Raw genomic sequence first — 20,015 nt, 5'->3', positions numbered from 1 at the left:
AATGGAATAGTTATTCCGCATGTTCTCTGAATTTTTTTCAGGTAAAGACTCGCTCTCTTCCGTTACAGGTAGCGGGTGCGGTTCCCACCTGATATTTTCCCCTGATAACTGTGGCTTCGTCAAACCTAAAAAGATCATTTTTATTGAATAATTCCGACGTCGATGCTCCCGTCGAGATATAGATGACGACTGCATCGTGTCTAATAATGTAGATATATAAAGTTACGGGAGATGCTGATCGGCGCGAATGAACCCTAATGGGCCTCGGTGGTCCGAAGCAGTAAAACTTTAACTGGATAATACATATCGCGCCCTTGCACCCATTATCACTGCGTCCAACGCAACGTGCGGGAATGCACAAACAGCGGATAAACGGTGCATAAAGGCGACCACCGCGCCGGTGTCCCTGAGATGGTCAGGACGGTGTGGGATACAATAATAATAATAATAATAATTCACAGTCCAAATCACAGTGGACTTCACCGCTGCTGCTGCTTCGCATGATCTTCGTAACGCATCTCCGGTAATATACGTATGCAGATCGGTGGAGACATTGTCAATAATAAGCGCGAGGTAGTCATCGATTCGAAATCTGCTTGATACTTACGTACCGGCTATGACGATCGAGATAACTATAGTCTAGTCGTTTCCCTTCTTCCATCGATACGGAATTTGCCTGTCAAGCAAACAGTCAGTTACGTGGATAATAAAGGCTTTCGATTAAATGCGTCGTATATTCCACAAGGGATAAGTGTGGACGACAATTTTATGCAACGATTAATCGCTCCGTTGCACGCTGCATATTTCCGGAGTATAGGTATCTAAGATCTATCGTTCAGGAAAGTGATGGAAATTTATCGGTTAATTATCGCTCATTATTGTCTCTCGTAGCTATACACACTGTACTTTTATTTTTCGCATTTATATTTCCTGCAGTTATTATTTTCATAACAACAAACATTCAATTTCACTACTATATTGCGCAAAGTGTATAAGTGTATAACTGTATCAAGGTGTTTGTAAAGTTTGAAACTGTGTAATAGTTACTACGCGCAACTTTGATTGCAGTAATGTAATAAAATACTATTAGGATTAATTATTATACAATGCATAACATCGGCTGAAACAACAAGTCGTTATCTACACATGGCTACTTATTATTTAAATAAATATTTTAAAGTACTTCGATATTCACGCCTAATGTGATTTTTTCTTCCATTACCGTTACAACGGGGGTAGATAACGCAATATACTATGCAAGAATAAACTGAACACACGCGGAAAGATTTTAGGAGGTTTTTATGAGGCACCCACCTTGAACCATTCGAGTCACCTCCAGATCATGCACGCGTTGTCTTTGCTGGCAGTGATTATTGTGTCTCCGGTATAGGAGAAGGCGCAGCTGAATACGTCGTCTGCATGGCCACTGAGCATCTGCATGCAACATCCGGTTTCCAAAGACCAAAGTCGGGCGGTACGATCCATCGAAGACGTCAACAATTGCTGGCCGTTCGGACTGAAGCAGACTAAAATTTGGGGAAAAAATTATGTGAAAGGATCGGACTAGAAAGTTTTCGATCACGGATGTACATTGCGTCTTACCTTTGGATACTTCCTCCCTGTGTCCCGCCATGACTGCGATTTGTCGAAAATCTGCCGCTAGGTCCCAAACTCGAGCAGTTGTATCACTACTGGCAGTGGCTAATTTTTTCCCCTTATTGTCAAAGCTGAGGTCGAGTACCTCGTCTTCGTGACCGAGGATAGTTGCGAGACAGGAATTCATCCGAGCGTCCCAAACCTTTGCAGTTTTATCCATAGAGGACGAGGCGATCAGGGAACAGTCGAAATTGTAATGGCAGTTTGATATCTCTTCTTCGTGGCCAGTCAGGACACTCGTTCGTCTGGAGAGTGGTTATTATACACTCGGAAAAGTTTGACGATTTATATCCCTTGTGAGGGAGGGAAAATTTTTATCAATCTAGTTGTATCTTTCAACTCACTGCATTGTTCTCGTGTCCCAGATACCTATGGTCCCATCAAAGGAGCCTGTGATTATCTGATTGCCATCATTATTGTAGCGAAGGGCTATCACCTCAGCTGTGTGACCTTTCAGAGTGCCTAATTCTTGACCTGAAAAGATATACTATTTTTGTTTTCCTGGATTTTTCTTGTCAAATTTGAACTGACCAGATCCCAGATGAAATATTTTTGCTGTGGTATCCATGGATGCAGTGGCGACGCGATTTTGGGTTGGGGAAAATTGAACAACAACGACTTCTGCATCGTGGCCCCACATGCTGAGCAGACAGTGTCCTGTCTGTGAGCACCATATATTTGCTGTTTTGTCGAAAGATCCGGTCATTATTTTGTCTCTAGAATGATAGCAATAGTAATAAATTTGATGTATCAATTAATGATGATCAATCATATTATTTATGGCAATGCTCACGCGGTAGGGTTGTTGAAAGATACGGCGTAAACTACGTTCTTGTGGCCTTCGAGAGTAAGAAGCTCCGTTCCACTGTCAATGTCCCAAACTTTACAAGTTCGGTCATAGCTGCCCGTCAGGCATCTATAGAGCAAAGCAAAGTTGAAATTTTGTTCCTACATAGCTTATCATGGTGTGGAAGATTTGATCTTTGAAATAGTTGAAGTCTTTTGCAGTTTGGGAGCTGCCGTATAGTAATAGGAGTTATAAAGTACCTTTTACCTAATTTATCAAACGCAATGTTGGTCAGAGGAAGCAGGTGCGTCTGTAAAGTCTTGTACTTATAGTATCGTTTCACGTTTCCATCGCAAACTTTAGCTTGGAGTCTTTCTAATGTTTCTACTAGCTGATCAGTTACACCCTCGGTTATGATCGGTTCAGCAGCTTTGATGCGCTCAGCCAGCGCTTTGACATCCGTACTATAAAGGAAAAAAATTAATACTGTATTAATTTAACAAGGCATTAATGCAAGAATGTATAATTTTTGAACAATGTGAAAGGGATATGTTTACCTGACAGTTAAATCCAGGAGATCTATCATCTTTGTTTTGATATCCCCTCCTTGCGTATATTCCAGCGCTATGCCTAGAGTAGTGATATAATTATAAATAATCGTGGACAAATAGGTTTGATAATGGGAAAGTATGTACTGTAAATGTAAAATGATTTCAAGTACACAAGGAATATGTCTCAGACAGGCTTACCGGGAGGAAAATAGCGAAGTAAAAATTTCAATAGCTTCATTAATGGTCCAGCTACAATATCGCTTGAGTTTTAATATTCAAACTAATGCACGTTACTGTTATACTTGTAAGAATTGACCAATTTATTCTTTATAAAACAAGACGTCTGTAGAATTGATGCTGTTCCTCGTTCTTCTTCAGTCAACGCTCGGGTTGCTAAGGCGCGCTTGATCAATGTGATAGTTCGTTAGGCGCGTTGACTGTATGATATTTTTCAAACTTTTGAAATTTAAAATTCCATCCCCGTAGCGCCATCTTGGAGAGATGACAGAAACCACCCTTATTCGCAATGTCGACTGATGTCGACTGCTATTAACAGTACGTCCTGTCAGACTATAACAACAAGTAGATAAATGACAGGATCTGAATCATTACTCATAAACACTTTCTTGACTTAAAATACATTAAAGCATTGGATAGTTATCATTTAAGTTTTCTCAATTACGAATCTCACCACGAATCTCATTATTCAATACTCAATATAAGCACGTAATTAAATAATAACATGAAGAACACGTTAGATCAGGTTTGCTTAATTAACAATTAAATGAACTCAAGGGATTATTATTATCCCTTAAAGGCGCAGTATTATCATCACAAGCAAAATGCGCTATAAGAAAAAGTATGACAAATTTATTAAAGACATTGAGAACCCTACGCCCATCAAGCTAGATCTTGCGCCCTACTGGCTTTTGGCTACCTTAAGATTTGTACTGACCCTGACACCGTCAATCGGATATATACATCCTGATGAATATTTTCAATCCATTGAAGTTGTTGCTGGTAAGTCTCCTGATCCTTGCATGTCTGTGAGCAACTAATGCCTGTATAGATCATTTATATTCTATTTGTTTCTAGGAGAATACTTTGATATAGATGTTTATAAGCCCTGGGAATTTAACACAACATTTCCAATCCGCAGCATAACGATTCCATATCTGACCGTTGGAATACCTTATGCGATTCTCAATAGACTTTCTCCTTACTCATTTTATATATTCGGCACAACGCTGAAGTCTCCATATTTTCTGCTGGTGTTTCCAAGGCTACTGATATGTGCCATCTCGTTCATCTCAGATTACTGCCTCTACAAGATCTGTTATATTTATGGACAAAATTATAGAACCAGACTTATTACGTATGCAAGCTCTTACGTTATCTTGATATATTCTACTCGAACATTCTCTAACACCATTGAACTCATACTCACGTCTACATTGCTTTACTTCGTTGCCAAGTGCATGGCAATCTCAGACTCGGTAAGGTTTTATCAAAATGCTGTCACTTTCAAGTTCTGCATTTTTGTCATCACTAAATATGTATATTTTTTTTACCACAGATTGTCCACAAAGATGACTATTTATCAGATAAATACAAGAGAGCAGGGAATGTTGTAGATCGAGTGAAATATTTCAAACTCCGTGCTTCACTACCCAGCCATTCATTGAACAACTGTTTAATCCTTGCAACCATTACAGTTATAGGCATTTTTAATCGGCCAACCTTTATGGCCTTTGCATTCGCCCCCATATTTTTTTGGCTACAACGGGGGCTTGGTTCAAAAAACATTGGACTTGCCGACTTCCACATTAGAATATTCACCTTTGTATTATGTGCAATCCCCACGGCAGTATTTTTCATATTAGCAGATAGCTTCTACTTTGGATATTTGACCATGAGCGAAATACAGAATCTCCAGATAAGCATAAATAACTTTGTAGTCACACCTCTGAATTTTTTCAAGTATAATTCACTCACCGAAAACCTTGCGAGTCATGGGTTGCACCCAAAATTCCTTCATCTAATGGTCAATGTCCCGCTACTCTATAATGTTCTGGGGCTGGTTGGCCTCTTTGCATTTGGGAGCCTGGTTTATAGGTAATTCGCACTGATTTTTACTCAAGAAAATGTCAAGTATAAATCTGCATCCATCTAAAGAGATTGTTCTTTTTCCAGAGGTCTGAGGGGTCGTTGGTCAGAGCTTCCTCGTATACAAAGCATAATAGGTCTGATGACGGCATCTTTTATTCTACCAATAATCATGCTTTCCATTTTTCCACATCAAGAACCCAGATTCCTAATCCCTGTGACTCTGCCCCTGATCTTCTTACACTCACAAAGGATAAGGCAAGTGTCAAATCTCAATACAGTTACTCGAGTAGACAACAACAACTCCAGTTTTGCATTCAAACGTAATAAGAACAACACAAGTAAAATGCTGGTCATTTGGTACGTTGTTAACATGGTCCTCACATTTTTCTACGGCTTTGTTCATCAGGGAGGAGTCTTACCGCTAGTCTCACACCTGGCTGCGGAATTGAAAGCAAAGCCTTATGTTACCAATATTCATTTGTTTACTTCACACACTTACTCAATACCCACCGCCCTGTTACAGTTGAGAAATACTCGAAAAATATACGTCACTAAAGAGCAACGCAAGTACAAGTTAGCCAAGGATTTTCATCTCTACGAACAAGGATCTGAGAGTGTTGAGCAAATCTATGAAAATATCGCACAAAAGATACGAGAGTGCGAGAAAAAACTGAAGAGCAAAAAACAGCCCTACCGAATATATTACGCGCTGCCCGCCAGTTTTCTCAATGAATTTGCTGCCTACACCTTTCACAATGAATCTCAAGTATTTCACCACAAAACCGTTAAAATGTTTTACCCGCATCTAACTGTTGAAAGATTACCATCCATAGATTTTTTCAACGAATGCACTGATTTTGATAGTTTAGAAATTTGTACAAAAAAAATTGTCGAAAACGTTTTAGAAAACGTTTATAAATTCGTCCATCAATTGAGTTTAGTGTTATTGAAAATAGAATCTCCTGTTACGACAAGTTCGCACGTCGCTAAGAACACAATCCTATATTAGCATTTTTGTATATTACGAGGTTATTACCTCTAATGAACTCAATTAATTGATATTACTACACTTTAATCTATGCTTAGCATTACGTGAATATTGTACTCATTTGCTCTGCTATTTTGATAAAATTAAGATCTGTTATTTAGAAACCAAAGCTTGGAAAATAAATTCTTCTGTTTGAATAAACTTCAATATGTTCTAATAATTATTTTCTGTGGTACATTTTTCTTAGATTTAATTAAATATTTTTATCTTTCACGTACCAAGGGTAACCGTACAACGGGATGTAATATTGCTGTAAATGTATTTCTTACAGCTTGAGCGGTATTTTTTCCTTCTTGGGGGATTCCTATACCTCGGGTCGATCAGCAATTTCTGAGCTATTCATTTTTGTATTAAAATTAGCAAAGATCAACAATTTATAAACAGGTAAAGCGCAGTGCCGAAATATGCGGTATAAATATTCATATTGTTGCGCGTTAATAGGGATCAAATGCTGAACATTAATAATGTTCCAGGATAAAATAAAAGCGTTAAATCATACCACTGCTTACTAAGAATGATTACGAGGTTTGGGTGCTGTCGTACGTCCAGGCCAGATCTTGATTGAATTTGCTCCTGTGCGCCGCGTTCTTCGCTGCATACAGCCGCTGGAAAAAAAAACACAAGAAAAATACGTGAAGTCGTCAATTTTAAGCACAGCAGCCTGATATCGAAGATCTGATGAATCACCGACTCACAGGATTATCAATGTAAGCATCACATCCGTAACACCACACAGACAAATCGCTGAAACTCAGCGTCATCGGGTGCTCCGTTTCCTGATTGTGTGTCACAGCATGCTCATTAATGTTCCTTGCACAATGAACAGTGTAACACTGCAGGCAAATCCAGTTTTCTACCGTACTGCCACACTCCTGACAAGGAGATCGCACGTCGATTCCTCCGGGTGGCACCTCTGCGACCGTTGGCAAGTGGGGACAATCTCGCAGTGGTATAATTGCAAACATTTCTCCATCCACCAGTGCCTGTCAAGACATTAATCTCTTTTTATTAATGAACTATTCCACGGCTGATTTTTATTCAGAAGCATACCTGCATGTTGTCAGCGAGGTACTGCATCAAATTGTTTGGAGAATTCCCAATAGCGCCGCCTTCCCCAGCACTACCGCTCTGACCATCACCGTCATTTTCCCTGGCTGATCCACCTTGAGACGACCCTTGTTTCTGATGAGGATTTATACACGTCTTTATCCCCGACTGGGCTACTGTAAGACCAAATAAAACCTATCAAACATGGTTTTTCCAAAGATGTAACTTGGAATATCGTAGAGAAGAATATGAATCGACAAACCATTCACTACTTGTTTGTTTTCTGCCGTAGTCGCTTCTTCTCTGACAATATCTATGTTTGGTACGTGACTTTCAAGGCTTTTGATTTTCATATTCTCAATCTCGTTTTGTAACCTGGTGATTTCTTCGTCGGTTACCATGCTCAGAGTGCTTTTATTGATCGGCAAAGAAAATTCTAATTTTTCGCTCTCTAGTTCCTCAAATGCGATCTTAGATTCCGAAGTTTTCCGTGCATCCGCTCGCCTCTCCGTCTTATTCCGTGAGCCCTTCATCTTTGGAAGCACATTTTCCTTCGGCAAAGATATTTGAAACATTAAATTTGGCCAGTACTGCTTCTGTGTCCTCAGAACATTGTTGATCGTATTGACGGCACTTGAGCATGGAGCTCGTTGCGGCTCAAGAACCGTCAATGGGTCTCCCAGAAGAGCTTTTGTGCACATCAAAGTTGCATACGAAATAGAATTAACGTTGTAGCCACCTTCCAGACTAAGAATGACGCGGCCGTTTGCTAATGATGATAACCAGTGAGTCAAATGGCCATAGGCTTCCGGTGATACAGTGCAACCTGAACAATGAATAAAAAATAATAAAGAGAACAAAAAACGGCAGTGGTTTTCTGTGCATCCAATATTACCTCCCAGAGGATCGCCTATGCACGCATCAAATCCTGCGGACACCAATACAAGTTCTGGATTGAACTGGTACGCAATTGGCATGACGATTTGCTGAAACGCTGCTATGTACTCCGGATCGCCCATCCCCTTCTTGTTCCAAGGAATGTTCACATTAAATCCCTCACCAGGACCAGCCCCCGTCACAGTATAATTAGCCTTCTTTGAATTGGGGAAAAACCCTGCATTGTCATACCGATGGATCGATATGTACAAGATTTTTGGATCTCTTTCCAAAATATTTTGCGTGCCATTACCGTGATGGATATCCCAGTCGACTATCAAGACCCTGTAATGAGCAATAGATTACATATCCTTGGTGAAACTTATTCTTTGTTACTATCTTTCTATTTTCACCTTTTCAAGTTAAAATTTTCGACCGCATATCTAGCAGCAACTGCGACATTGTTGAAAATGCAAAAACCACACGCTGCCTCTTCTTCGGCATGGTGACCCGGCGGCCTGACAATCGCTACACCCGACTGACTTTCCCCATTCAAAACGCTGTCCACTGCTTGGAGCAGAGACCCCACAGAGACGCGGGCACTATTCCATGTTTCTGTGTGCAGGTATACGGATCTTAATTCAGAAGCTTGCTTAGTGAGATCCCTCAGCTTAGTCGATGCTGTTTTTTTCATGGTTTCGATGTGCGCTTTGGAATGGGCCAGAGCAAGCTCTATTTCGGTCGCTGTTCTTCCCTTGAAATAAAATCAGCGAGTTTTAGAAGGTATCAATAGTAAGTCAATCGTTAAAATTCGCAAGCTTTTATTGGGAAAAACGTGAAGGATATGACGTACCTTCAGCAGGTGACACCGTTTGAGAAGACCGTACTTTTCGTGTTTCGCAAATATTTCTGCTATCCTCTCAGGTTTTTCTGGATGTGTACTATCGGGAATGTTCGTGTGACTCAACATCCTGTCGTCATAGACAACACATACTTTGTTCGGTGCCTTACCCAGGTAGGTGACTGCCAAATATAAAAAATAATACATCACACATTTATTGATACAAAATTCCTCATTATCAACTTACATTCGATCAATAAATCCAATTGCACGTCAATTTCAGACAGAAAATCTTCGCTTTGAGATGGATAGCAATCTCTGGTTGCATATAGATCTGGCTTAGTCTCATCACCCCTGTGTAATTATTTACAGATTATTTTTACCAAATATACATCAAAGGTGGTGATAAAAGTTGTATACTACCTGAACAGAACGACAGGCAGATGTCTGTTGGTATTTTCCTCTAAATCGTTTGTAATTGCATGATAACTGTAAGTCTCTTGATACTGATAACAGGTCCAATAACTTTTATGCATGTAGATGACATTCAAGATTGTTTCCTGTATGCTGCAAACGATAGTCTCAGATTGAATTATTATTGATATTTTTTTTGTGTTAGGCAATTCTAGACTCACCTCTTAGATGGCTTTTCTAAGGGCTGCATCATTGGGCAGGGATCACCTAGCAGAGTTCTGAGGGTTAACGCAGCTCCTTCGGCCAGCGATTTCAAGCAGTAGCCACCCTGAAGATATTATTGGTTTAGCCGAGAAGCTCGGATGATGAACTAACACTGACTATTTGTTATCCGTACTTACTTCTAATACTACCGCAACTTTTCCACCAGCTAAACTGAGAAGTGAATTCAACAGATGCGCATAGCATGCCGGCGTTACTTCCATCTCACCCTATAACAATGTTTTGAGGGATAAAGCACTAGAGAATAATTAACGATATAAATTATTAATCAATGAAAGTAAAAAATGCAAAAAGCCGTATGATAACGCTTTACAAATGGTTGCAAAAAATTCAACAGGGGAACTATGCTAACCTTTGCATCGCCTATTGCTGAATCAAATCCGGCAGACACAACGACAAGGTCGGGACAAAACTATGATACCAAAATAAAAATTTGTCAATACAATAATGTTCATAGCTATTTTACCTCAGGACAGCCCAGGGCTGCATCGTAACCAGCAGACACAATCACCAGATCAGGTTGGAACTAGAATTATTTGAATTTCACTTAAATTTGAGTAGGAGAGCAAATTTTGGACCAGGAAGTTGTTTGTAGATTTTTATCGGTATACTATTTTTGAATAAGAATATTTCACCTCATAAGCCATTGGCATCAAGAGTTGTTGGAATATAGCAAGATAGTCGGCATTCGTCATGCCAGTTTTATTCAGTGGCACATTGAAGTTGTATCCTTCTCCCTTTCCCTCCCCAACATAATTGAAATTGGACTCTCTGAGATTCGGCCAAAACTCCCCATGCTCATATCGATGAATTGAAAAATACACGACTCTAAAATGGAACAAATTATGTCATCTGTGAATGATATAAGACTCGTTTTGAGTCAATTACCTTGGGTCATCATAAAACATTTGCTGAGTTGCTTGTCCGTGATGAACGTCCCAGTCAACGATTAAAATTCTGTTTGCCAAGTTGTTATCTAACATTTTATTAGCAGCGATGGCTACATTATTGAAAAAACAGTAACCGCAATATTCAGCCTTCATTGCATGATGCCCAGGTGGCCTGAAAATCATGAGTCATAGATAAAGAAAAATTTATGCACGCAAAATAAAGTCTAAAACTCCAGTAGAGATTCGTTTATACCTTATAATAGCCATTCCATTCTGAACTTTGCCATTACAGATATTTTCCAACAGATTTATGGTAGACCCAGCAGCTAGCAGTGATAGTCTGTAAGTTGTCTAGGAGAACAGTACATTATCGAAGATCAGATTGCAAATTTCTGAAAATAGTTGCTTAAAAACTACTTCATAATCCTCTGACCTTTCAACTTACAGGGTGTATGTAGATAGCGTCATATTTAGATGATAATTTCTCCAGACTTTCTTCATCTATACATCCGTCTGTGGCTTTTAGAATCTCAATTTGTTCCTCAGTATGTTGGAGAAGTAGCTCTTCATGTGTAGCATTACGAGGTTTGATGGACTTGCAGCGATCCACTAATCCAAGAGCCATGCATCTTTCTAAGATTCTTGTAAACCTTTCAGGACATTCTGGATAACTTTTGTCCCACAGACATCTATGCTCTGCCATAGAAGGCTCATAGACGAGACCTGTCTCCTTTCGAGTCATAACTTGAGCATCAATTGCCTTTTGATAAAAGTCCCTAAGAATATTATTCACAGGTTTCTTGCCATGAACTAGCTTGCGTTGCGCAGCCTCTCGCTTTGCTGCTATTAAGGCAGCGGAAGGTCTAACCTTTAGTCGACAAACAGTGAAATATTTTTAATGAGACATCACTGATAGTTATAAAATTTAGATATACAGTTGGTTGAAGTCACATTGGCAAAATTGAGAGTTAGAGTTGACTGCTAACGATGTTTAAATGATAAAGACTCTAGTGATAGATATTAACTTCAACATATTTGCACCGATTAGAAGAATAACTCAATGTCAAGCAAATACTACAATCTTAATCCATAAGTAAACTAAAATTGAGAATAAACCATATCACCACATCAAACGATCCAAGTCCATCACTGTACTAACTGAAAATACATGCTTACATTGGATGACCTGGATGTCTTTTTCCCTGGAGGATTCTTGACCATAGTTGTCATACTGCTCGTGACAACTTTTCTGTTGCTTTTTCGTGTACCCTCGATTACCTTGATCAGATGTATCTCAGTTTCTGCCAACTGCTTAGCAGCGGAGAACAGATTGTCTCCGCATGCACCTTGGTCAGACTACACAAAGAACATGAAAAGGCACATAGGTGAAGAATGATCCAAGTTGTTAATCGATACCGACAATGACAGTAAAAACATTCGTATCTCACCATTTGACTGTATTTTTCCCAAAATGTAACCTTCAAACCAATAGTGAACTATCTCATTTGCCTTTGGCAGGGCATTCAGCGTTTGTCATGCAACTTGACCCATTTTTATTTCGAGATATGTCAACAAAGAAAATGAAAACTAGTTTTGGCTCCACCACCTCTGATTACCGTGATAGTCAGCGTAGGTGGAATGACGAGAAAGAAAAAATTCTGAAATCACTACTTCACAATAAATTTTATCCACTACCCCTTCCCCGCGCGCTGTCAACACATTTCTTGAATGAATTTCATGAATGCCGAATGCGATACTTCTGTCATGAAAGATTAATCAAAAGTGAACCCAAACATTATTAAAGAATAAAGGAACTAAAAAACGAGCGGTGAGGGGTGGTGTATAGAAAATGGACCATCCGGACGTAAGCAATTGATCAATTGTTTAGTATTTAGATTGATCTTGAATGCAGCTTAGGTTAGATTATGTCAAGTCGATCATGTTGCTCATCTTGTCAGATGTATATTTAAGCGTTGGTGATGATCAGCCTGGCAGTGAGTTATTGAATACCCAACTTATGACAATTTTTACAGCAGCAGATACAAGGGATTTCGTGTGATACGCTCAAGATTCTCCATTTGCCTCCAAAACTTTCTCACTCTGAACGCGAGAGACTTCTGAAACAGTATGGAGCAATTAAAGTAAAAACCATCAACAAGTCTGAAAAATACACAATTACTTTTGCTAAATTCTCATCCAAAGAGGCAGCCAGACAAACATTCCTGAGGCTTCATCAATTACAAGTTCGAGGTCAGCGACTGTCTGTTGAATATGCAAGAGCAAATGTCTTATCAGAACTGGCAGAGGATACTACTTGCGAGCCTCAAAATCAGAAAAATGAACCTACCAATGATGATTCCGATGAGCCTCATTACCGCGCATTCTTGCAAAAGTTGAATGGTTGGGCATTTAGTCAAGTTTTCACACAGCCACCTCCTCCTGATATTCGGTACAAATATTCTCCACCAACCGGCAATACTCTCTTGAGAATAGCTATCCAAATGCTGGAGGAACCAGCGTTTTACTGTCAAGTACTTCATCTGATGAACAAAATGAATTTACCACCACCGTTCAAAGAGCTGGAGCCTGAATTTCCTTTTCTCAGAGATATCTACGACGAAGTGAGGTACAGAGATATATTTGGCAAGATTGTCTTTGCCGATGAAGTGAATGGTGAATGGTTGATTGTAATTACGTTTGTTGCTGCTAATTTTTGTCATTTCAATAATTTGTATCTGCTTTTTTGTTACGTTTCAGATGATCAATCAGAAGAACACGAAGAATCAGAGCTGGAAACAGATGAAGAAGCAGAAGCTAGGCCCAAAGAATTCATTCCAATGAAACGAAAACGTGCACAATCTACGAAACGTTTGAAGATTCCAAGATTTGTGAACCCTTCAAAACAGGCCCCTAGTAACGTTTCTTCCAGTCAAAAATTAGTGAAGCCTGAGGATGTGTTTGAATCATTACATCGAACTGAGAGTAAAAACGTGAAGATTGCATTAAAAGTCGACTTAGATTTGAATTTGGAAAAACGATTAGAAGCAGGTGGTTCGTTGGATCCTCTGACAAGTTCTACTACGGTCCCTCAAGAAGAGGGTGATGGTGGTTTTGGTTTGTTATATCCCACTAAAGGACCGGATCAAAGCAATGTTGCCGGAGAAAACGAGTCAACCAAATCTGTGACCTCTGAGTTTATTACTAGTGAAGAATTGGCAGGCAATCGAATATCGATCAATGGTTTGTACTGATACTGCTTCTTGATATGTTTTAGCAAATAATATGCCTGAGTTAATGTTGTTATATGTCCCTAGATCAACGTCTGCTGCCTGTATTCAAGAATTATCATCCTGGAAAACCGTCACCTCGTCTCTACATAAAAAATCTCTCGAAGCAAGTCGAGTTAAAAGACTTGGACTTCATCTACAAGAAATATTTGGTGCCGGATAAGAATGACGAGAATGACGGCTGTCGGCAAGTATCATTTGATCGATAACGCATGATAAATCTCTGCTGAAAGAAACACTATGTTCATACAATTTTCTTGCTTATACTCTACAGATATAACGTACGTTTGATGCAAGAGGGACGGATGAAGGGTCAAGCCTTCATTACATTACAAACTACTGAGTTAGCCCACATTGCACTCGAGGAGACTAATGGATACATACTCAAAGATAAACCAATGGTTGTTCAATTTGCCAAAGCCTTAAGTAAATTACAGGAAAATCAACAAGCCTCTTCATCATCGAAAGGATGATGGTTGTGTCAGACTGATTGCTAACTTGATGAAATAGTGAATGTAAATAAGCAATAAAGTTCATTTTTGTGAAGTTTTAGAAGTCTTGGAGTTATCTTTGAGATGATCATAGATATTGAAAATATTTTTATGACGTGGCTTCTAATCTAGACTGTCTCAGAGGCGTTTGATTTCTCGGCGGGGGTATCGCGAAGGAAGCGCACTTCTTATCAAGTGCAAGTATAGAAATCGAAAAGAGCGGAAAATGGGAGTTGGCAATCGATCAAATAAATTATTTTCAAGTCGACTGACTATTTTTCAAGTGATAACTGTGACAATGAGACTGCCAATAACGGTAAAATTTTATAATGAGACGTTGAGAAGTTAGAAAAAGATTCACGTAGTGGCTCGTCACAGCCGCGTCAGCATCGCTACCGACGCCAGTGTCAACTACAGCCCTGGGTTAAAACTTGTTTGGGCTGTTGGGAGGTCGTTCGTCGTTCAGCCGTTGGGTTGGTTGGGTTTGTTGCATTTGTGGGGTCAGTCCAGCTTTTCTCGACAGTAGAGAGATTGCGAGGAGCCCGGCAGGCTGCGTTGTAGTACCGTTTGACAAGGGTTTGTGTAGATAAAAAATTAAAAGTATAAATAAGGATAATAAAACGGGGGGAAACTCTTGACAAAACGGAATCTCAAGAGACCGAGGATAATAACCTCCAACATCTACAATGGACGTGGGCGCGTTGTTACAACATTCCCAGTACGCAATACCTGTCGGCATCGTCTTGGTCTGTGCCATTTTGGTGTTTGTATTTGGTTTCAAAAATGCAGAACAGCCACCGTTCGCTCAGCTCACGTCAGGCTCCGACGTGGACCGGAAACCAGCTGGCAAAAAGCGCAACAAGATCAAGGAAAAGGTGAGCGATACTTAGTTTAGAGTTCACCTCAAATTCCCGGGCGTGCGAAGCTCAAGACTTCTTTTTTATTGGCTACCGTCCAGAAGAGCGTTGGTCAGTTATCGTTACTCTCAATTCTCCCTGCCATATGGTGCATTCTGCAGCGTTGTGTCGTCGTGTCAACATGGCAGTGGGCACTACGTGTTCACGGTCATTCATACGTTCTTAAACATATTCAAATTATTTGATTCAATCCTTCCCTTTTGGAAATATACAGCTTATTCATTCACTAAAATCATTCGCTGCCACCTGGAGGTTCATGAATGCGTTTTATGACCTATAAGAAATATAAAATATAATTTGAAAGCCACTGAAAATAAACGTGTCAGAAACTTGCAAAAACAATTAATTCCAATGAATGGAGTATTGTAGTGCAAATGGATTAACTTTTATCTATACCGTCAAATCAAGGGTCAGCTGTTATGTGGACTTCGTCTTCTGATATAATGCAATGTCCATTCATTTTTGAGTTGGTCAACAACAGAAGTCTCGAGAATTGATTTATTTTCAGCAGGCACGTGCTCCTCCCAATGGTCAGGTAGTAGCGGGAGACAAGGCAAGCCCCGTTAAGAAAGCGTCACCTGTTAAGACAGAAAGCGTGAAAAAAAATACAGTAAAAAGTGAGGAGGTTGCAGGTGATGAACTGAAGGAGCGCAAACAAGACGGCAATAAACCAGTAGTTAATAAAAAAGAAAAATTGCCTGTCCCTCCAAAATTAGGGAAAGAAAATAAGGTCGAGCAGGTTAAAAATAGAAAGAATTTGAAGAATTCTTCCCAAGAAAAGCCGGTCGACTTTGATGATGGTATGTTTTCACATTCGATCCACTGTCTTCTAATAAACAGTGTTCGGATAATTATTCATACATCTGTTGTATGCAACTACAGGTGATTGGGAACAACCGGCTTACGCGAGAAAGGACAAGAAGAATAAAAAAAAAGATGACGACTCTCCGCCAAAGAAAAGTAAGAAGGAGGGAAAAAAAGCAGAGCTGATCAGTGATATAAGTCGTAAAGAAAAAGAGCAGAGTCGATCAGAAGTTAAGGACAAGGTGGCTAAAGATACTGAGAACAAGGAGTTGAAGGAAAAAGATAAGAAAGATGTGATCCTAACTCCTGTAGCTGACGTTCAACCTGCGGTCAAGGTACTTGAAAACAAAGAAGAGGAGGAATTGGAAAAGGTAAGGCTAATCGCCCAAACAAATGGGGGCAAGAAAAATATGACGAAACTAACTTTTGAATGTATTAATTGGTGCCAATCTAGATTGTGATACCAGAAAAGGTGGAGCAAATAGAAAGCTCTGAAAAAACAGCAGAAAAAAAGGCAGGTAAAGTTAAGAAGGCAAAGAAAGCTGTTGCAAACGAAAATGACCAGCCGATTTCCAATCCTATTTCTCCCAAGAAGCTCGAAAAACTCGGGCAAGAGTTGGTAGAAGAAGCTAGACCGACAAAAAGTGAAGAAGTGATCGAGGAAAAGAAAATCGATCAAGTTGAAGAAAAAAGCTCTGTAGTCTTTGATGAATTAGGAGGTAAGCTTTCAAGTTGTTATTTTATAGTTTATGAGTGTGCAATGAGGCTATGGAGAGTGAAAACATATCGTGATTTTTACAGATGTGTGGACAGAGGCCAAGCCACAGAAAAAGAGCAAAAAGAAAGCTCGTAAAGATAATTGAGAAGAAGGTCATACCCGTAACAGCATTCCCTAGAATGGAAACACAACTGAGTGCTGCGCAGCTCCTTTGTTATTAAGTTGGGCAGATCAGGTGTGTAAATTGATTTTTCTTGTTAATCGCCTGAGATTAATCCTTCGCTCCCCTGTACATAGAACACCAAACGGTCTCGTTTTTGGGGTCCTAATGGGCATGCCCCATGTTAGGGTTTCTCAGATCGTCGCGTTAAAGAACAAAATACAAACAAATACCAAAAAAAAAAAAAAAAGAAAACACTGAAAAACAGAAACAGAAAATTATAATAATAAAAACCAACATTCTTCTTCGTAATCCACCCTCTCATTTCCAACGAGCACACATGGGGCATATTTTTGTTACTTTAGACATAAGCATACTTATGTTAGTACATGGTTGGATTTGTGATAACAGTTTCATTGTAGATGTTACAAACCAACTATGCTCAGCATAATGTTGCATCTGTTCAACAGAAAACATTGCCGATATATCGACAACTGTGGGGATAATTGTAGAGTAAACGCGTCGCGAGCTTTGAAAAACAAAAAAAAAAATATATTAAAAGAAAAAAGTGCATTTTTGGTCACTTCTACACACGTGCATAGGTTCCAAAGTTTTCAACGGCTATTTATCCATTCGTGCATTACATTAAATGCTGGTTAGCTAAAAAAAAATATCTCAGGTCTATTCGGTACCATCGAGAAAGTAGTGTCGCACGTGCCCTTATTTAAAAAAAAAAGCAAGAAAAGTCGGGTATACAATTCGCATCGATCGTCGTTGAGCATAGATCTCATCCAGGTGCAAGACTTACGCTGTTGTGTTCTCGGTCAAATTTTCTAACAGATTAGTTTGCCGAACACCCTGCATACATAGTATACATACATACATATTTTAAATTAATGATCAAATATATCTGTGTATGTGTGTGCGTATGTAATATTTACACCTGTACTATGTGTATAAATTTAGTGTAATCAATCTGTGTACATGTATAGGCTGGCTATGGCAAGAATCATTCTGCATGGGGTCCAACCTCCTACCATCACTTTACTTTCAGTGTTTCGGCTTAAAATTGAATTGGTAAAAGTTAAAAATGTGGAAAAAGTGAGAATTGGGGAGGAGCAAAAAAATTAGTAAAAAACTGTTACTGGAAACCCTGCAGGAGGACAACTGTCCTTATTGAAACATAAGTAAATGGTTAATTATAAAATATATACAAACAATGGTGATTTATATTAGAATATTTAAAAAAGAAAAAAAAACACATGATAATACTAAATGCAAAGATAGTGCAACAATGTGATAACTGTACGTGATACCTGAGCTCGTTACTTGAACATCTTTAAAAATAATATTGCATTCATTAGATTCTACATAGATTTAAAATTGAGTTCAATAGTATTTTTCATGCTCATTGCCTCTGTTAGAATGTATAACTCCAACTCAATTTACCGATAAAAAAATTTCATTCAAATAAAATCTGACCCCGGCATCCAATCTTTTGCGATTGAACAAAATTCAGCTTATTGGCTCGGTTCAGCTAGTTTCATTCATGTGCCAAAAAATTTATGATACAAAACTGAAATTCATTTTATATTATAATACACACGATTCTATTATCACAGTCCTCAGGTTTCTTCGCAATTCAGCCATCTAACAATGTTGTACTTTAGAGAATTAGTCAAATACGGCCTGGCTATGGCTGGTAACATGGAATATTTTTATAAAAACTATTACTTCACAATGCATATGATGCAAAGTACACAGTCATTTTCATCTACCATGGTTTCATCTAGTTTGTCATTGTTTTGTTTCCTAATATCATTTGTCCCTATTACTACTACTATTTTTTTCGCTGCTGCTACTGCTGCTACACTATTCTAACGGTATCTTCTTCATCGTTATCATCACCATTGCCCATCATTATACTTTTACTTCTATTGTTGTTATTAATATTATTAATACTAATATTAATACTATCCAATTCTGCCACAATTATTAATGACATCACTACTACCATCATTGTTATTATTAGAGATCATATTTTGAATATCAAATTTGTACATATTATAGAATATCTGTAATGCACCTATAGTGTGCAACGAAAAGCAAACTATTCATGAATTGAAAAAAAAAGGAAAAAAAAACAGAAAATGGAAAAAGAAATAAATACATTTTACTGCAACAGCTATGGAAATGGAGCTTTGTAGATTTGTTGGCATTGAATTCGACAATATACAGCAGTAACTAAAATTCTGCATCGCTCTTACCTCTCTACCGAGATCATTCGGCCACACTTGGCTGTTGTATCAGCTGGACCAAGACATCGGTATCAAATTTGACCGATGAATACAGCAAATAATAAAGCTGTAAAGGAACAAAGAGCTACGACAAATGACGTTCGATAGTGACGCATATTGTACATACCTCTACGTGCACGTATTGAACTGCTGTCCGTAGTCTTCCATTCCAAGATAGTGCATAGCAACAGTATACCTGCATCTACGCCTAATATGTATACTTATGTATGTATGTATGTATGCATGTATGTATTGTTCAAAGCTGTTCATGTACTGCTTGTAGGCGCTGCAAGTATGAGCTCGGCTTAAGCCAACAGATTCTCACTAGCTTCATATCACCCAAAATCCAGTCATGAACCCGACAATTAATTTTATTACTTTTCTTCTTCTACTTCTCTTCTCTTTTGTCAGCCCGTCCACAAATTTGATGAAATCATTTGACAAATCTGGAATCTGTCAATCTACGATTTAATAATTGAACTTTAAATTAGATGATGTATTTTGAATCCATGTAGCTGTTAATATTCCTAAAATGATTCTGCTAACGTGAAACGATAAGTTAGTAATCTAAGAAATATTTTGGGTGTAAAATATTTTTTTCTCCATGAGACTTCGATTTATCGATTTCTCATTAGATGACTACATACCATGTTAGAACTGGTCACTGAGTATGGTCAGATACCACAGGTATGTATAGGAAAGTCTAATTAAATGGAAAAATGAATGACGGATAAGGTAATGGGCACGAAACGGTGTCAGGGTTAAAAATAAAAGCAAGTCTTGGATTGTGCAACCTTGTGAATTCAATGAAATGGAATAAAACTATATTTTTCCAGCATA

At 38.8% G+C, this 20,015-nt stretch overlaps 5 protein-coding genes across 11 annotated transcripts; 3 read left to right on the top strand and 2 right to left on the bottom strand.

Annotated features, from left to right (window-relative positions):
- Window positions 1-6: 6 nt before the first annotated feature.
- On the bottom strand, window positions 7-4,098 carry LOC105688116 (dynein assembly factor with WDR repeat domains 1). 2 transcript variants are annotated; one of them, XM_048658910.1, is made up of 10 exons: window positions 3,950-4,098; window positions 3,193-3,564; window positions 3,001-3,073; window positions 2,704-2,907; window positions 2,450-2,572; window positions 2,188-2,372; window positions 2,001-2,130; window positions 1,603-1,901; window positions 1,315-1,526; window positions 7-676 (listed from the first exon to the last, which is right to left on the bottom strand). In XM_048658910.1, the coding sequence occupies exons 2-9, from the start codon at window positions 3,230-3,232 to the stop codon at window positions 1,330-1,332; spliced, it is 1,251 nt and encodes a 416-aa protein (XP_048514867.1). In that variant the 5' UTR covers window positions 3,233-3,564; window positions 3,950-4,098; the 3' UTR covers window positions 7-676; window positions 1,315-1,329. The 2 variants fall into 2 exon arrangements, with proteins under 2 accessions (XP_048514867.1, XP_012259597.2); XM_012404174.3 differs by lacking the exon at window positions 7-676 and having other exon boundaries at window positions 856-1,526.
- LOC105688113 (GPI mannosyltransferase 4) lies at window positions 3,547-6,311 on the top strand. The gene is made up of 4 exons (XM_012404172.3): window positions 3,547-4,014; window positions 4,090-4,490; window positions 4,571-5,109; window positions 5,188-6,311. Exons 1-4 carry the CDS (start codon window positions 3,837-3,839, stop codon window positions 6,110-6,112), a joined length of 2,043 nt encoding a protein of 680 aa, XP_012259595.2. The 5' UTR covers window positions 3,547-3,836; the 3' UTR covers window positions 6,113-6,311.
- LOC105688112 (histone deacetylase 6) lies at window positions 5,466-12,162 on the bottom strand. 4 transcript variants are annotated; one of them, XR_007279580.1, is made up of 20 exons: window positions 11,950-12,162; window positions 11,678-11,857; window positions 10,947-11,369; window positions 10,755-10,852; window positions 10,500-10,673; window positions 10,247-10,439; window positions 10,078-10,137; window positions 9,731-9,820; window positions 9,551-9,657; window positions 9,339-9,482; window positions 9,163-9,269; window positions 8,928-9,097; window positions 8,488-8,828; window positions 8,094-8,419; window positions 7,461-8,024; window positions 7,202-7,374; window positions 6,847-7,134; window positions 6,661-6,756; window positions 6,370-6,486; window positions 5,466-5,540 (listed from the first exon to the last, which is right to left on the bottom strand). XR_007279580.1 is itself a non-coding variant. In XM_012404170.3 (19 exons), exons 1-18 carry the CDS (start codon window positions 11,950-11,952, stop codon window positions 6,670-6,672), a joined length of 3,528 nt encoding a protein of 1,175 aa, XP_012259593.2. In that variant the 5' UTR covers window positions 11,953-12,162; the 3' UTR covers window positions 5,466-5,540; window positions 6,661-6,669. The 4 variants fall into 4 exon arrangements, 3 of the variants coding, with proteins under 3 accessions (XP_012259593.2, XP_048514855.1, XP_012259594.2); XM_012404170.3 differs by lacking the exon at window positions 6,370-6,486; XM_048658898.1 differs by lacking the exon at window positions 5,466-5,540 and having other exon boundaries at window positions 6,289-6,486.
- Window positions 12,163-12,170: 8 nt separating this feature from the next.
- LOC105688115 (RNA-binding region-containing protein 3) lies at window positions 12,171-14,334 on the top strand. 2 transcript variants are annotated; one of them, XM_012404173.3, is made up of 5 exons: window positions 12,171-12,365; window positions 12,535-13,174; window positions 13,259-13,741; window positions 13,816-13,975; window positions 14,063-14,334. In XM_012404173.3, the coding sequence occupies exons 1-5, from the start codon at window positions 12,351-12,353 to the stop codon at window positions 14,259-14,261; spliced, it is 1,497 nt and encodes a 498-aa protein (XP_012259596.2). In that variant the 5' UTR covers window positions 12,171-12,350; the 3' UTR covers window positions 14,262-14,334. The 2 variants fall into 2 exon arrangements, with proteins under 2 accessions (XP_012259596.2, XP_020709155.2); XM_020853496.2 differs by having other exon boundaries at window positions 12,173-12,365; window positions 12,538-13,174.
- Window positions 14,335-14,700: 366 nt separating this feature from the next.
- On the top strand, window positions 14,701-20,015 carry LOC105688109 (DNA ligase 1-like). Of its 2 annotated transcripts, none has more exons than XM_012404162.3 (5): window positions 14,701-15,154; window positions 15,708-15,996; window positions 16,079-16,371; window positions 16,455-16,719; window positions 16,802-20,015. In XM_012404162.3, the coding sequence occupies exons 1-5, from the start codon at window positions 14,966-14,968 to the stop codon at window positions 16,861-16,863; spliced, it is 1,098 nt and encodes a 365-aa protein (XP_012259585.2). In that variant the 5' UTR covers window positions 14,701-14,965; the 3' UTR covers window positions 16,864-20,015. The 2 variants fall into 2 exon arrangements, with proteins under 2 accessions (XP_012259585.2, XP_012259584.2); XM_012404161.3 differs by having other exon boundaries at window positions 14,703-15,154; window positions 15,705-15,996.

This window comes from Athalia rosae, chromosome 7 (genome assembly GCF_917208135.1).
Source record: "Athalia rosae chromosome 7, iyAthRosa1.1, whole genome shotgun sequence".
In the NCBI taxonomy this organism is placed as follows: domain Eukaryota; kingdom Metazoa; phylum Arthropoda; class Insecta; order Hymenoptera; family Athaliidae; genus Athalia; species Athalia rosae.
Note: the sequence above shows the minus strand (reverse complement) of the source record. Positions and strands in the feature narration are given on the sequence as shown.